The sequence below is a fragment of the Pseudorca crassidens genome, chromosome 7, assembly GCF_039906515.1.
Source record: "Pseudorca crassidens isolate mPseCra1 chromosome 7, mPseCra1.hap1, whole genome shotgun sequence".
In the NCBI taxonomy this organism is placed as follows: domain Eukaryota; kingdom Metazoa; phylum Chordata; class Mammalia; order Artiodactyla; family Delphinidae; genus Pseudorca; species Pseudorca crassidens.
Genome location: NC_090302.1, coordinates 103,227,544 through 103,243,480, shown reverse-complemented (window position 1 = coordinate 103,243,480; position 15,937 = coordinate 103,227,544). Strand labels below are relative to the sequence as shown.

The following is a 15,937-nucleotide window of genomic DNA, read 5'->3' as shown; positions in this document are numbered from 1 at the left end:
CTCATAGGTCATGATCCAAGAGAAAAGAGTTGGAATCTCTGTACTCTGCGGTAGAAACACTACACACTCCTATTGGCAAACAACTCGCTCCACCCTTGACTGTTCATTTACTTAACGAAAAATTCACTGTCTGCTGTACTCCAGTGACCAGTGAACAAAGGACTAGCCCCGGTTCCATTTCATATGGCACCTTTATCCAGTATCCTGTGGGAAGTCAGCTGGCTGCTCATGCTTCAGGTTCATCTCCTCACCCTCTTTTTTATTCATAATTTTCAGAGATCTGACTGATAATGATACAACTATACACAGTTACAGTTATGGCTGGAGCAAAGAATTCACTACATGTACAGAGTCTCTACCCCCTACCTAAGCAACTGCATGTATGTTGCACAAGTGTCAGACTGCCTGATTTAAAGCAGGACGGAGCAATTCATTGTAACCCAGGTCTACGCTGTACTTAGAATGTTAGCCAAAATCTGGCTTTTATACAGTATATAAATAGTTATTGAAGTTAAATGAGGTGGGAAGTCGTTAACTGTTCATATGGTCATTGACATGGTAAATGTTATAATAAACAGTAAATTTTTCCTGTTTAAAAAAGTAAACCATTCCTGTAAAAAAGGAATAATGTAAAAGCAACATCTTAAAGACTTAATAGGTCTCAGGCACTTTGGGAAGCTCTTATCATGCATTAACTCACTTCATCCTTGTGACGACCTTCTGATACAGGTGTAACTGTTCTCCTCATTGCCAGTTAGAGCCACAGAAGCATAAAGAGGTGAAATAATTTGTCTTGAGCGGACAGCTAGAAAATGCCAGAATCTAAAGTCAAGTGCGGGTCTCTTTTGTATCAGAACTGGAGCACTGTTTAACATACTGTAAGATTGTAGTTTGTTTTTAGCGACGATTTCTCTAGTCTTGGATTTCAGCAGTGTTAGGCACTAAGTAAATATTTCAGTCATAAAAGAAAAAGAGAAACTTTTAAGAACCTCTCAAAATCTCTTTTTATATGATAATCTGATTTTTTAGACCTGTTTATAGTATGGTGGTTTTTAATTTGTGAGTGACGAAATTGATTACGTAAGTTGTTCAAATTAATCTGGTGTGTTTACAGGTGGTCGCTGTATATGGAACTTTATCTGATTTGCTTTCTGTGGCCAGCAATAAACTCGGCATAAAAGCCACCAGTGTGTATAATGGGAAAGGTGGACTGATTGATGATATTGCTTTGATCAGGTAACCTTCACCTTTTTATAAGCCATCTACAGTGTGCCCTCAGCTTCTTGGTGCTATGCTGTTTCCCTTAAGCAGTATTTAATCACTGTTAAGAATGCAGAATTTTGGCAAATGATTGCCTAGAATTTGCTCTTTGGAATTTAAGTAATTTGCACTTATGATGCATTGATCAGATAGAAAACCCTGAATACATTCCAATATACTCATAGTCTTTCTGCAGAGTTCACATATGGCTATGAGGAATCTCTATGTTACTAGAAACGGATCTAATAAGACACGAATTTTTAATACTAGAAACTTAATTGATCTCTTTTATATGCTACTGCTTATTGTTCAGTTCATTTCCTAAGAATGCTTTAAATTTTATAAGCGTTTACAGAGACCTGCTTTGGTGAAAACTTGCTAAATAAGATAGCATTTTAACTAGAGTTAACTCACCAGTGATCCACCACAGTAGTGGTTTTGGTTTGTTTGTTTGTTTGGGGTTTTGTTTTTTTAAGTATGCCAGGCATATTTTAAAACCAATGTCCAGTTCACCTCATTCCATCCTCTTGGGATCATAGAATTTTGGAGCAGGAGGGGGCTCAAAGAAGATGGAATGGGAACACAAACTAAGTACTGACTCTGTGCCAGTTAAGTTGTATTTGCTTTGCCCAAGTTACCTCATTTAATCGGCAAAGCATGGACTTTTTATTTATTTTTTTGGCTGCAAGGCATGTCGGATCTTAGTTCCCTGACCAGGGATCAAACCCACACCCCCTGCGTTGGAAGTGTGGAGTCTTAGCCACTGGACTGCCAGGGAAGTCCCTGCGTGGGTTTTCTAAAATTGATGTTGTGAAGATAATGATGTTCTAAATTATGGTAGTATACAAAGTTTAATATTCAGTTAAACCCAGGTCAGAATAACCTTTCAATATAACATACTGCCTTTAAACACTTCTAGTCCCTTTGTTTTATAAATGAGGAAACTAAACATCTGAGAATTTAAATGACTTACCCAGGTCATACATTTAATAGTTGATTTTTGTCAATTAGAGGAAAACAAATTTTCATATTAGTCTTAAAAAGTTAACTGGCATGGTGAACAAGTAGAAAAGATTATAGACTTAAAAGATAAAGATTTTAATTCCAAATAAATTAGAAGGGTTTCTTAGTTTTTCAGTATCTATCTCCCAGCTTCTATGTGTTTCTATGGATAATTGAATGATTTATATCAACCTAAATTTCTCCTTAACAAACAAGACTCTGCTTCCAAGAAAAATTCTATGTGTTCCTGTGATGTCTTACAGAAATATAATTTACATTCTTATAGAAATAAAAATGTCTACAACATAGGTCGTAATTGAAGAAGGTCATAACTGAAGCCTTCTGAACTATAAAATATCTACCTATTTAGAACTCAAACTGGTGGTTGCCAGAGGGGAGGAGACTGGCGGGGTTGGGTGAAATAGGTGAAGGGGCTTAAGAGGTACAGACTTCCAGTTATAAAATAGATAAGTCACAGGAATGTAATTGGCAGCACAAAGAATATAGTCAGTAACACTGTAATAATTTTGTATGGTGACAGACGGTTACTAGACTTATCGTGGTAATCATTTCATGTATTTTGATTGTCAACTCACTATATTGTACACTTGAAACTAACATAATATTGTGTGTCAACTATACTTCAATTAAAAAAGAGCTAGGACAAGAAATAGTATATATTTATATTATATCTACCTGTTTAATAATTTGTGGTTCACAGTACAAGCTCTGATCATTTATACTAATCGTGCGGTGGGGTGGAGCAGGGAAGGAGGATATACACTGATAATCCAGATTTTTGAATTATGGGTATTCATTTACATTTAGGTGAGTATAGTGGGTGAGTGTTTACAGCAGAGTTATTTCCAATTATATTCTTCTTAGATTTAATATGAAAATTTATTTTCATTTCCAAAGCACAAAACAGCTGATGATGTGGCAGAAAACCCTAATAAATTATTTAGGGTTATAGAATTAAAGTGAAAGAAGAAGAGTTAGCTATAGCTTTAATCATATCCTTTGAACATAACATTCTTCAGTAGTATATTCTTCAATTGATAAGAAAGCTGAATTCACATAATTTGTATAGTGGGTTTCGTTTGTTTTTTCCACTTCAAAAGTACTTTCATGTGCAGGATCTTCTTTGAATTTAAATCCAGAGGCAGTTAAGTCAGGGGGTTAAGCACTTTGAATTTTATAAACGTCACAGAGACCTACTTTGGTGAAAACTTGCTAAATAAAATAGAATGTTAAGTAGAGTTAACTCATCAGTGATCCACCACAATAGTGATTTTGGTGTTTTTTTTTGGTTTTGGTTTTTACATACCCTCGGCAGATTTATCTCTGAGACAAGTGTCTAGTTCACCTCATTCCATTCTCATCAGATCATAGAATTTTGGAGCAGGAAGAGGCTTAAACAACCTGGGTTTAAACAAAAAACACTGGAACTTGGTCAACTTCTTTGCCACATAGATAGCAAAACGGATCTTCTACATTATTCTAAGGAATAGTTCCTCTAGTCAACAGATAATTAATGTGATTTCTGGATTTTGATGGTGGCTTTTTAAATTTTGATTTCCCCAGGGATGATGATGTTTTGTTTGTGTGTGAAGGAGAACCATTTATTGGTAAGTGACTTCCTTAAAAGCCAATTTTGTCTGCCGAAATAAAGATGAAATGGCAAATATTTTACATGGCTTTACTAAGCTTAACATTAAAAAGTATCTTAGAGCAGTACTCAGCTCTTCATACCTTTTTTGATTCTGCATTGGGGGGGTGTGTGAAAGTAAATTTCTAACTTGAATTAGATGATCATATTTTAGTATGGATACCTCATCTTTTACGTGCTGTTAAAAGGCTCTGGATGTGCACATATTCATTAATTATGACATGATAGGGTGGTTTTGATTTTAGAACTATAACTGTTTTGTTTTGAAATTTTCTCTTTGATAGTAGTTATCAAAACCTCTGTTATGTTACATATTTTTTAAGCATATATTGCTTGAAAAAGTAATGTTTGCCAGTCATTCACAGCAGTTAAATCAGTCAAAAATGACTTGGTAGCAACCACACACACACACACACACACACACACACACACACACACACACACACACTACCCTTCAGTTTCGAAGAAAGCTTATACAGTGTATATCTCAAAGGAAAGAGCCTGAGGCTTAAATAAATATTCTTTAACGAATATTTGATATATTTAGTTCCAGACCATCACACCCTGAATATTCAAGTATTTCTTTAAGCCTTCACAATAATTGTATTTGGTGAGTGGAGGTAGTACTCAAGATCATCACACAGCAACTTAGAAGTAAATGCATATTCTCTGTTTCTGCCTTAAGACTGAACAAAAAATTTTTCTCATCTTTTCTTATCCATTAGGCTAAGACAGTGGGTTGGCAGGCAGTGGTCACTTAATTGGTTCATTGCATACATACAAACAACAAAACAAAAAGTGATTGATTAGTGTTTTTTGTTTTATCGTTACAAACTTTCAGAGTTAAAAATATTTGGTATGTTTTCATCCTCTGCATTTATCTATACCTGGATTATTTTACTTTTGGCCAGTGGAAACCCCTTCATGTTCTTCTTCTTTTAACACAACCCCGTTAGTCTTTTCCTTACTATCTGGAATAACAAAGTGTTCATCTTATACTTCTCTTGTCCTAAACCCAAATCAGTGGTTTTTTTCTTGGAAGCCTTGATTTCTTTTAGTGGCAAATGTCATTTTAAGACCCAGCCTGGGTGCTGGGGAGGCTCGCTGCTACTGGGTTTGTCATGATTACTAGGCTTTTTGGTGAACAGAGTTGGAAATACATGGCTAGCTAGAGGATAAAATTCATATATAATAAATATTATATGATACAAAGCTTTATATCACATATAACATATAAATAGATAAAATATCTCATGGGTTCATACTAATACTTTGGTTATATTAGGATTGTAAGATTTTTATTTAACATCTTCTATCTTACATCTATGTCTCCTTTCTTGCATATCAGTAATCCTGGTTTCCAAGGACATAGGGAGTGATGGAATTCTAATGTCACATAATTACTCATTTCCTTCATCCTACACAAAATACACATAAAAGTTTCAATAATAATCCCAATACTTTGAATACCAATGTGACTACTAAAGACAGTTAAACATTTTTTAATATGCTCATTCCTTTCTTTCCTTACTTAAAAAATAATCGTATTGTTTATCCATTGTCAAATATTGTTATTATATACTATATACATACACACATATACACACACACCATTGTATACTATACTCTCTCCCTTAAAACCATCACTTAGTTTTACTCCTCCAGTCCTTAAACTGATGCCTCGAGTGGTTGTCTGAAACTTGTTCTCTAGTAGATTCTTTATAAAGAACTTGTGAGAACTATATTCTCTGACATCTTGCATGTGGCTTCTATACCTGAAAGTCAGTTTGACTGGTCATAAAATCATATGTCAGAACTGAACAAATTTCAAACTTTAATGATATGTAGTTTGTTGTATTTCAATTATACCTCAAGTTGTTAAAAAATCCTTGGTTCATATTATTTTTCTTTAAATATCTTAAATATGTTACTGCATTTTCTGACATAGAGTTTTGGTGTCAAAAAAAAATCTGATCTTTCATAAGTGATTATTTTTCCTAGCTCACCCAAAGGATTATTCTCTTTCTTTACAGTAATTTTACTGTACTTTAAATTGATTTACTGTACTTTTAAATTGATAACTTTTAGTATACTATTTCTGGGTGTTCTGAGCTGTTCTGGGTTGAATCTCTCAGTTATGTGGTGGGCCCTTTCAATATGTAGTTTCACATCTTTTTTTTTTTTAAATTTCAGATAAGTTTTCTTGAACTTTATGTATTTATTTTGTTACCATGCTTTGATTTTCTCCTTTCAGGACTCCTATTGTATATGTGTTGGATCTTCTACACTTGTCTTCTATATTTGAAATCTTCTGTTAAATCTTTTTCATCTCTTTCTTCATTTCTTCTTGATTTTTAAAGCTTTCCTCTTTTCAATTTTTATTTTCCTTAAGGCATTATCTGTGGTGTTCTTTCACTCCTGTGTTTCTTCTAGTTTAATCTTCATTTCTGAAATGGTTTTTATTTCTAATTCTCTCCAGAGTTCTCTTGCCTCATTTCTGAATTTTGTGATTCTGGTTTATGTTGCTTTTTCATACCTTGTATTATTTACTTCTTTTAGCATATTTGGAATATTATAGTTTACCTATTTTGTGGCCATTTCTTTCTGGCACATTTTCATTATCTGGCACGTTTTCATTATCTATAGGGATGTAATTCTTCCTATTCTTTTAATAATCTTGTATGGGATTTTCTGTTGCTCATTTTTACATGAAATTAGTTTTCCTTAACTTGAGAAGGGAGCTGACTTAGGAAAGTTTTTGTAATTTCATGGCTCTAGGTGTCCCTTTTATGTTGTTTTTATGAAGTATTAAAAAATATGGAAGTCACCTTCTAATATATTTTGGTTCTGCTTGACCTTTTTTGACTTTTATCTGGACTCCTTTTCCTTTTGTCTCTGTTGTCTCTGTTCTGTTCAACTTGGATTCTTTTCCCAACATCTTATCCTCAGTGTGGGACTTTGTCCTAGGTGGGAGCTTTGGCTGGGTGGGTTTTGAGAGTTCGTTTTCAGCCTCTTCAGATCTTACTCCAGACTGCTTGAATCACCCATGGTTGGAGTGGGCACACCCCTCCCACTTCCATTCGGCTGTTCTCAAGTAGACTTGCTGAGTTTTGAAGTGAGTATTTATGGGTTACTTTGGAATTCTTAGGATCATCACATACCCTGTTGTTTCTGTCAAGGATGCTTCTTCTGTCAAGGATGCTGATGCCATGCTTCTCTTCTAGTTGTCGGTGTTGGCGGGATACCTTATCACCTAGTTTTGTTTTAGATACTGTCTGTGGGTATAGGGCTTGCTGTCCTAGTAGCTCTGGCATGCTTTTATGTGTGTGTTTTAGTTTAAAATATTATACTATTGCCATCTTCCCCAAACCCCCCCCCCCAACTTAATGTTTATTTTTTCTACATGTCACCTCTAGACCCTCAGACAGATTCTAAAGTACCGGAAGTGTTGTCAGGATCTCACACAGACTGGCTAACATTAAATGTTGGAGGGCGGTACTTTACAACCACACGGTAGGTGCACATGTATGTGTGTGTTGAGTGGGTACTATGTACTGTTTGTTCTTTCCTTCAGTTTGCTGATGTCCTTAGAAGATATTCCAGTGCTGCTTAAATATACTATGTGATTTGAAGCCAATATTTAGGAAATTTTTTCTAAGAGTAGAAAATGGTTCACAAGTCATTCCAGAGAAAGCATGAAAAGCATGAATTTACTGTTTTTAGAATATGCTTTTAAAATATTGAGTAATATACATGCAACACAAGTAAAAAATTAACAGTATTGAAATTTGTAGACTACAACTGCTTATACTAAAGGCATAAGAAAAATGTAAATTTCGATCAAGAAAATTGTTATACAGTAGCTTGCTAGAAGGATAGATCAGCATTGAAATTAAAGGCAACGAAATCAATATTTAAATCAAAGGAAGTGCCAGATGAGAAGAGATTTTGATAAATGGCAACTTACTGCACATTTTTGTTTCCCAGCATCACTCCTCCCAGGTTATAGCATGCATCTTTTTGAGAGAGCAGCTGGGATCAAGTATACTCTTGACTTAAATATGTTTGTTTATAAAGACAAATGGAGAAATCAATTTTTTTCCCTGAATTCTTAGGAGCACTTTAGTGAATAAAGAACCTGACAGTATGCTGGCCCACATGTTTAAGGACAAAGGTGAGTGCAGTGAGATCACATTTTGTGTGATCTGTTTGTAGTTGTATTGACTTTATAACTCCTGTCCTTCTGTACTTTTTAATGGAATCAGTAATAATTTTTACAAGAGTGAAAACTTACTGGTATGTTATACAGTTTTCCTTCTATAAATTTCTAACTTTGTTTTTTGTTTATGGGGGGGCTTTCTTCATTTTAATGGTCCCACAGGTGTGTGGGGAAATAAGCAAGATCATAGAGGAGCTTTCTTAATTGACCGAAGTCCTGAGTACTTTGAACCCATTTTGAACTACTTGCGTCACGGACAGCTCATTGTAAACGATGGGATTAATTTGTTGGGTGAGTTTTCAATGTAATTCCTCACACTTTTTAGGATTTGTATTTTCTTTTCACTTAGTAATGTATATTTTCATAAAGTAAAAGTATCTTTTCCATTTTTAAAACTAGATGTTTTTACATGCATATGAGTGTAAATATACACTCATATATCTACACAGGTAGATAGTCTTTCAGGTATACATCTACCCCATACATTCCGATTTTAGATTCTAAATAGATTTAGATTTCATCAGTAAGGACGCTAAGGGATTTTGTTGTTTTTGTAAATTTTTTTAAAAAAATTTTATTTATTTTTGGCTGCTCTGGGTCTTCGTTGCTGCATGTGGGCTTTCTCTAGTTGCAGCGAGCGGGGGTTACTCTTCGTTGTGGTGCGCAGGTTTCTCATTGCGGTGGCTTCTCTTGTTGCGGAGCATGGGCTCTAGGTGCGTGGGCCTCAGTAGTTGTGGCACGTGGGCTCAGTAGTTGTGGCGCATGGGCCACAACTGCTCTGCAGCATGTGGAATCTTCCCAGGCCAGGGCTTGAACCTGTGTCCCTTGCATTGGAAGGCAGATTCTTAACCACTGTGCCACCAGGGAAGCCCCGTTGGAAGATTTTTAATTACAGTTTCATCATTACTTGTGATAGGTCTGTTTATATTTTCTGATTCTTCCTGGTTCAGTCTTAGAAAATTGTACCTTTCCAAGAATTTGTCCATTTCTTTGTGGTTGTCCATTTTGTTGGCATATAATGGTTTGTAGTAGTCTCTTACAGTCCTTTGTATTTCTGCGGTGTCAGTTGTGATTTCTCCTTTTTCATTTCTAATTTTACTGATTTGCATCCTCTCACTTTTTTTTTCTTGATGAGTCTGGCTAAGGGTTTATCAATTTTGTTTATCTGCTCAAAGAACCAACTTTTAGTTTTATTTATCATTGCTATTGTTTTCCTTTTTTCTATTTCATTTATTTCTGCTCTGATCTTTATGGTTTCTTTCCTTCTACTGACTTTGGGTTTTCTTTGTTCTTCTTTCTCTGGTTGCTTTAGGTGTAAGGTTAGATAGTTTGTTTTTTTTTCTTTAGGTGAGATTGAATTCTATAAACTTCCCTCTTAGAACTGCTTTTGCTGCATCCCATAGGTTTTGGGTCGTCATGTTTTCGTTGTCATTTGTTTCTATGCATTTGTTTATTTCTTCTTGGATTTCTTCAGTGATCTCTTGGTTATTTAGTAGCACACTGTTTAGTCTCCAGGTATTTGTGTTTTTAACAGTTTTTTTCATGTAATTGATTTCCAATCTCATAGCGTGTGGTCAGAAAAGACGCTTGATATTTCAATTTTCTTAAATTTTCCTAGGCTTGATTTGTGACCCAAGGTGTGATCTGTCCTGGAGAATGTTCTGTGTGCACTTAAGAAGAAAGTGTATTTTGCCACTTTCAGGTGGAATGCCCTATAGATATCAATCAAATCTATCTGGTCTGTTGTGTCATTTAAAGCTTGTCTTTCCTTATTTATTTTCATTTGCATTGATCTGTCCATTCGTGAAAGTGGGTGTTAAAGTCTCCTACCATTATTGTGTTACTGTCGATTTCCCCTTTTATGGCTGTTAGTGTTTGTCTTATGTATTGAGGTGCTCCTATGTTGGGTGCATAAATGTTTATAATTGTTATACCTTCTTCTTGGATTGATCCCTTGATCATTATGTAGTGTCTTTCCTTATCTCTTGTAACAGTCTTTATTTTAAGGTCTATTATATCTGATAGAAGTATTGCTACTCCGGCTTTCTTTTGATTTCCATTTGCATGGAGTATCTTTTTCCATCCCTTCACTTTCAGTCTGTATGTGTCCCTAGGTCTGAAGTGGGTCTCTTGTAGACAGCATATATATGGGTCTTGTTTTTGTATCCATTCAGCCAGCCTGTGTCTTTTGGTTGGGCCATTTAATCCATTTACATTCAAGATTATTATCGATATGTATGTTCCTCTTACCATTTTCTTAATTGCTTTGGGTTTGTTTTTGTGGGTCCTTTTCTTCTCTTGTGTTTCCACCTAGAGAATTTTCTTTAGCATTTGTTGTAGAGCTGGTTTGGTGGTGCTGAATTCTCTTAGCTTTTGCTTGTCTGTAAAGCTTTTGATTTCTCCGTCAAACCTGAATGAGATGCTTGCTAGGTAGAGTAATCTTGGTTTTAGGTTTTTCTCTTTCACCATTTTAAGTATATCCTGCCACTCCTTCCTGGCCTGCAGAGTTTCTGCTGAAAAATCAGCTGGTAACCTTATGGGGATTCCTTTGCATGTTATTTTTTGTTTTTCCCTTGCTGCTTTTAATATTTTTTCTTTGAATTTAATTTTTGTTAGTTTGATTAATATGTGTCTTGGTGTGTTTCTCCTCTGGTTTTTCCTGTATGGGAGTCTCTGCACTTCCTGGACTTCGGTGACTATTTCCTTTCCCATGTTAAGGAATTTTTCAACTATAATCTCTTCAAATGTTTTCTCAGACCCTTTCTTTTTCTCTTCTTCATCTGGGAGCCCTATAATTTGAATGTTCGCTTGTTTAGTGTTGTCCCAGAGGTTTCTGATATTGTCTTCAATTCTTTTCATTATTTTTCTTTATTGTGCTCCTCCGCAGTTATTTCCACCATTCCATCTTCCAGCTCACTCATTCGTTCTTCTGCCTCAGTTATTCTGTTTGATTCCTTCTAGTGTATTTTTCTTTTCAGTTATTGCATTGTTCATCTCTGTTTGTTTGTTCTTTAGTTCTTCAGATCTTTGTTAAACATTTCTTGTATTTTCTCAATCTGTGCCTCCAATTCTATTTCCGAGATTCTGGATCATCTTTACTCTCATTACTGTGAATTCTTTTTCAGGTAGATTGCCTGTTTCCTCTTCATTTATTTGGTCTTCTAGGTTTTTACCTTCTTCATCTGTGACATAATTTTTTGTCAACTCATTTTGTTTTTGTTTTTGTTTTGATGGGTGGGATTGTGTTCTGGTTGTTTGGCCTGAGGCTTCCAGCACTGGCATTTGTAGGCGGTTGGGTAGAGGTGAGTCTTGGTCCCGACATGAGGACCTCTGGGAGACCTCACTCCTATGAATATTCCCTGGGGTCTGAGGTTCTCTGTTAGTCCAGTGGTTCAGACTCGGAGCTCCCACTGCAGGAACTCTGGCCTGACCCCCAGCTCATGAACCAAGATCTTGCAAGCCGTGCGAGGTGCCAAAAAGACAAAAGAAAAAAAGGAGCAGAACAGTAAGAAAGAGTAAATAATAAGATTAGAAAACTAACAGCTATCTTAGAAAGAATAAAAAAATAAAAATATAGATGAAACAACAACTGGAAGGTAAAACAGGACCACAGTAGTAATAAAGAGGAGGGGGGAAAAATGCCAGAAAAGACCTTGGCTGGGGGGGCGGGGCTTAGGTCGGGGTGTGGTTTAGGTGGTGGACGGGGCCTATGCTTAGGACCCACAGGGCCAGAAAAGGCCCTGGGGCAGGGTCTTAGACTCAACACAGCAGGAGGGGCCCAGGAGTGCCTCTGGCCCTGGAGGGTAGACGACCAGGTCCAGGACCCCAGCATGCTCACTGAGCCCAAGTGGGTGGGAGAAGTCCCAGAGGGCCCTTCCCCATTGGCCTCTCTTCTTCTCCCTCCCATGTCCACAGCACCCACATGGCTAGCGGTGGCCCCAGAAGGCAAGGGACCAGACCCGGAAGCCCAACAGGCTTCCTGGAGCTGAGTGGGCAGGGGAAACGCCTGGGTTGCTTCCCCTGATCCTCCAGCCCCGAAGCATCCCTTGCCCTGTCCTCCTCTCCTCCCCTTCCCACCTCCTGCCTCCCTCCTATGCTCCCAGGACCAGCGTGGCACAGAGGGGGCCTCAGAGGGTGGGGGACCTGGCCTAGGACCCCAGCAGGTCTCCCGGGCTGAGTGGTCTGGGGAAACACCCGCCACACCTCCCTGATCCTCTGGTCCTTGAGGGTTCCCCCCACCACTGTCCACCTCTCCTCTTTCCCCCTTCTCCCTCCCATGCCCCTAGGACTCATGAGGCCAGAAGGGGCCTGGGAGAGAAGGGGGCCCAGGAAAATGGAGGACCAGGCCTGACAGCCCAGTAGGCTTCCCGGGCACAAGTGAGTGGGTGAAACAACCTCCGTGCCTCCCCTGGTCCTCCTATCACAGAGGGCCCCTCCCGCATCCACCTCTCCCCTTTTCCAACACCCCTGCCTCCCTCCTACGCCCCTACAAACAGCATGGCCCAGAGGGTGCCTTGGAGGGTTGAGGACCCTGCCTGGGAGACCTGCATGCTTCCTGGCCGATTGGGCAGGGGAAACACCTGATTCTCCGAGCCCCTGAGGGTCCCTCCAGGCATGGGAACCCCTCCCCCCCCTTCCAAGTCACCCCTCAGGGGTGCCGGTCCTGTCTGGCCTTCACTTCTCCTCCCCCCTTACTCCCCCCATGTTCCTACCTGGTCACTCGGGGGTTCCTCCTATCTCCTTGGGCATTGAGGTCCCCCACCAGCATCTGGCAGGCGCCTTAGTTGTGGGGAAGACATGAACTCCGCGTCCTCCCCCACCACCATCTTCTGTAGGCTCTTGTTTTTTTAATCCACTCTGCCACTCTGTGTCTTTTGATTGGAGCGTTTAGTCCATTGACGTTTAAGGTAACTTTTGATAGATAAGTATTGCTATTGTAGAGCTTGTTTTCCAGTTGATTTTTGTATTTCTTCTTTGTTCTTTTTTCTTCTTGTTTTTCCTTTCATCGTTTGATGATTTCCTTTTGTATTATGCTTGTGTTCTCTTCCTTTTGTTTTTGTGCATCTATTGTATATCTTTGATTTGTGTTCCCCCTGTTTTTCAAGTATGTTAACCCCTTCCTATATGTACTTGCTTTAGAATCTATAGTGGTATAACCTCAAACACATTCTAAAAGATAACCTACATTTTCTTACTCTCTTCCCCCACTTTTTATGATTTTGATGTCCTCTTTTACATCTTCATGTTTATCCTTTTGCTGTTCATTGTGGTTATCATCATTTTCACAAAAAAAATTATTTTATGATTATTATTTTTAAAAAATTTGCATACTGGCTTATTTATGTGATTTACTTTCCAATTGTGATTTTCCTTTTCCTCTAGATTCTTCTTTTCTACTTAGAAAAGACCTTTCAATATTTCTTTTAGGGATAGATTTAGTATTGCTCTATTCCTTTAGTTTTTGCTTGTCTGAGAAATTCTTTCTCTCTCCTTCTATTCTAAGTGTTGATCTAGCTGGGTAGAGTATCCTAGGTTGCAGATTTTTCCGTTTAAGTACTTTGAATATATCTTGCCGCTCCTTTGTGGCCTGCAACATTTCTGTAAAGAAATCAGCTGATAGCCTTATGGGGGTTCCCTTGTAATTATCCCTTTGTTTTTTCTCTTGCTGCCTTTAGAATCCTCTCTTTAACTTTTACCATTTTAATTATAGTATATCTTGGTAGAGATCTGTTTGGGTTCATCTTGTTTGGGACCCTCTGTACTTCCTGTACTTGTGTATCTGTTTCCTTCTTTAAGTTTGGGATGTTTTCAACCATAATTTCTTCACATACATTTTCAATCCCCTTTTCTCTTTCTTCTCCTTCTGGGATGCCTGTTATGTGTAGATTGGTACACTTTACATTATCCCATAGGTCTTTTAAATTGCTTTCAATTTTTTTTTTTCCATTTGGCTTTCTGTCTGCTGTTCTGACTGGGGGATTTCCATTGTTCTGTCTTCCAGATCACTTATTTATTCTTCTGCATTATTCAACCTGTTACTCATTACCTTTAGTTCAGCTTTCATCTCGGCGAATGAGTTTTCTCATTTTCCTTGGCTCCTCTTTACACTTTCTAGTTCCTTTTACAGTAATCTACATTTGTATTGATAACCTTTCTTAGTTCCTTCAATATTTTCATTATCTTTTTTTTGAACTCACTGTCTATAAGACTGAGCAGATCTGTTTCATTGTTTGTTCTTTCTGGGGAATTCTCTTGATCTTTTCTGGGTGTGGATCCTCTGCTTCTTCATTTTACTTATATTTCTCTTACTCTATGAGTTTATGACAAACAATTATCTACTGTGGTCTTGGAGGGCTATTAGTATGTGGAAGTGTCCCCGTGTAGCTTATGTGGGTTTAAAATTTTTGGTGCAAGGTCTGTTTTCCGGATGTATACCTGCCACCTCTTTCCTCAGTGTGTGCTGGCCATTATCCCCTTGATAGGGGGTGTGACTGACGTTGTGGTGACCAAAGGCTACACTGGATGTTGAGTGGGGCCTCCTCTTTGCTCTGTGGTTGTCACAACCCTCTCAGTGGCAGGGTCTGCTCCCTAGTTATTGCAGTAGAAGCCCCAGATCCATTTCTGAGCTGTGGTGTGAGGTAGTTGGGATTGGAGTATGCCCAGGGAGAGGAGCCCCTGAGTGTTCCTCCTCCAGAGCTCTCCACCAGGGAGTGCATTCTGTGCTGTCATCCGTCACCCATTGTGTGGGCTCACAAAGTACACTGTTGTTGGCACTGCGCTCCGTCTCACCTCAACCGTGAGAATGCAGGCAGTAAGCTCTGGTGTCCCTCAGACGCTGTGTTCACAAAGTTACCAGCATAGGTCTGCTGGCAATGATCCACTGAAGTGAGGTAGCAGGACCACAGTAGTCACACACCTGAAGCTGCTGTTGGAGCTATTGAAGCAGCGCAGACTCCAGCCCAGCCTCTGCGTGCATGCACCCACAAACCACATAGCTGCTGAGGCCAGACTGGTCCCAGCCACGGGAGCACCCATTGTCCACTTGGATGTCCTGCAGGCGCTGAGTATACAAAGCCAGTGGCTGTGGGGTAGATCTGCGCAGCAGTGGGCAGAGGGCTCAGATTTCAGCCCCACCTCTGCATGTGGGCAGCCCGCTGGCATGCTCCCAGAGCTCCTACAGGTAGCGCTGAGTCAGCTGAAAGTGTGTGGAGAAAGAGGCTGCTACAGGCCTGTCCCTCCCTTCCATGCTCCTTAACAAAAGGGCTTTGCTTCTATGGTGGGCCTGGGCTTCTTCTACATACACCCCTGGTTGCAGCCCATACCACGCTCCAGCCCCTTCAGGCTTTCTCTGAGCAGCCAACCCTGGTCCTCTCCCTGGTCTGTCCTCTGAAACCCAAGTTTCAGAACTGAGCTCCCGCCCACACCAGCGGTTGCACATCTCAGGCTGGGGAGCACAGGGCAGTGACCCGGACCATCTGTGCAGGTCTCTCTCTGATCTGCCTGCCATAAACTGTCTGCTGCGCTTTGCTTTGAGCCTCTAAAGCTCCATTTCTGTCCTGGCTGATCTCCCCACCTGTGAAGAGGCTTTCCAGGTTGCGGGCAACTTTTCTCTTTCACAACTCCCTCCCAGATATGCAAGTTCCGTCCCAATGTCTTTTTTTTTAAATTCTTGTACTACCTGGTTATGAGGAGATCTTTCATGCGATTTTGGGTGTTTTGAGATATTCTGCCAGCATTCAGAGGGTATTCTGTGAGAATTGTTCCAGATGTAGATGTATATTTGATGT

The 15,937-nt window shown here is 39.1% G+C and overlaps 1 protein-coding gene across 2 annotated transcripts in view; it reads left to right on the top strand.

The window, feature by feature from the left end:
• KCTD9 (potassium channel tetramerization domain containing 9) overlaps positions 1-15,937 on the top strand; it is a 61,390-nt gene that overhangs the window by 9,715 nt on the left and 35,738 nt on the right. Inside the window, exons 2-6 of one of the 2 annotated variants that reach the window (XM_067745190.1) lie at positions 1,115-1,236; positions 3,847-3,890; positions 7,348-7,444; positions 8,047-8,105; positions 8,313-8,441. In XM_067745190.1, the coding sequence (XP_067601291.1) occupies positions 1,115-1,236; positions 3,847-3,890; positions 7,348-7,444; positions 8,047-8,105; positions 8,313-8,441 (451 nt within the window). The remainder of the gene's footprint in view (positions 1-1,114; positions 1,237-3,846; positions 3,891-7,347; positions 7,445-8,046; positions 8,106-8,312; positions 8,442-15,937) is intronic. The other variant, XM_067745192.1, reaches the window with a different exon arrangement.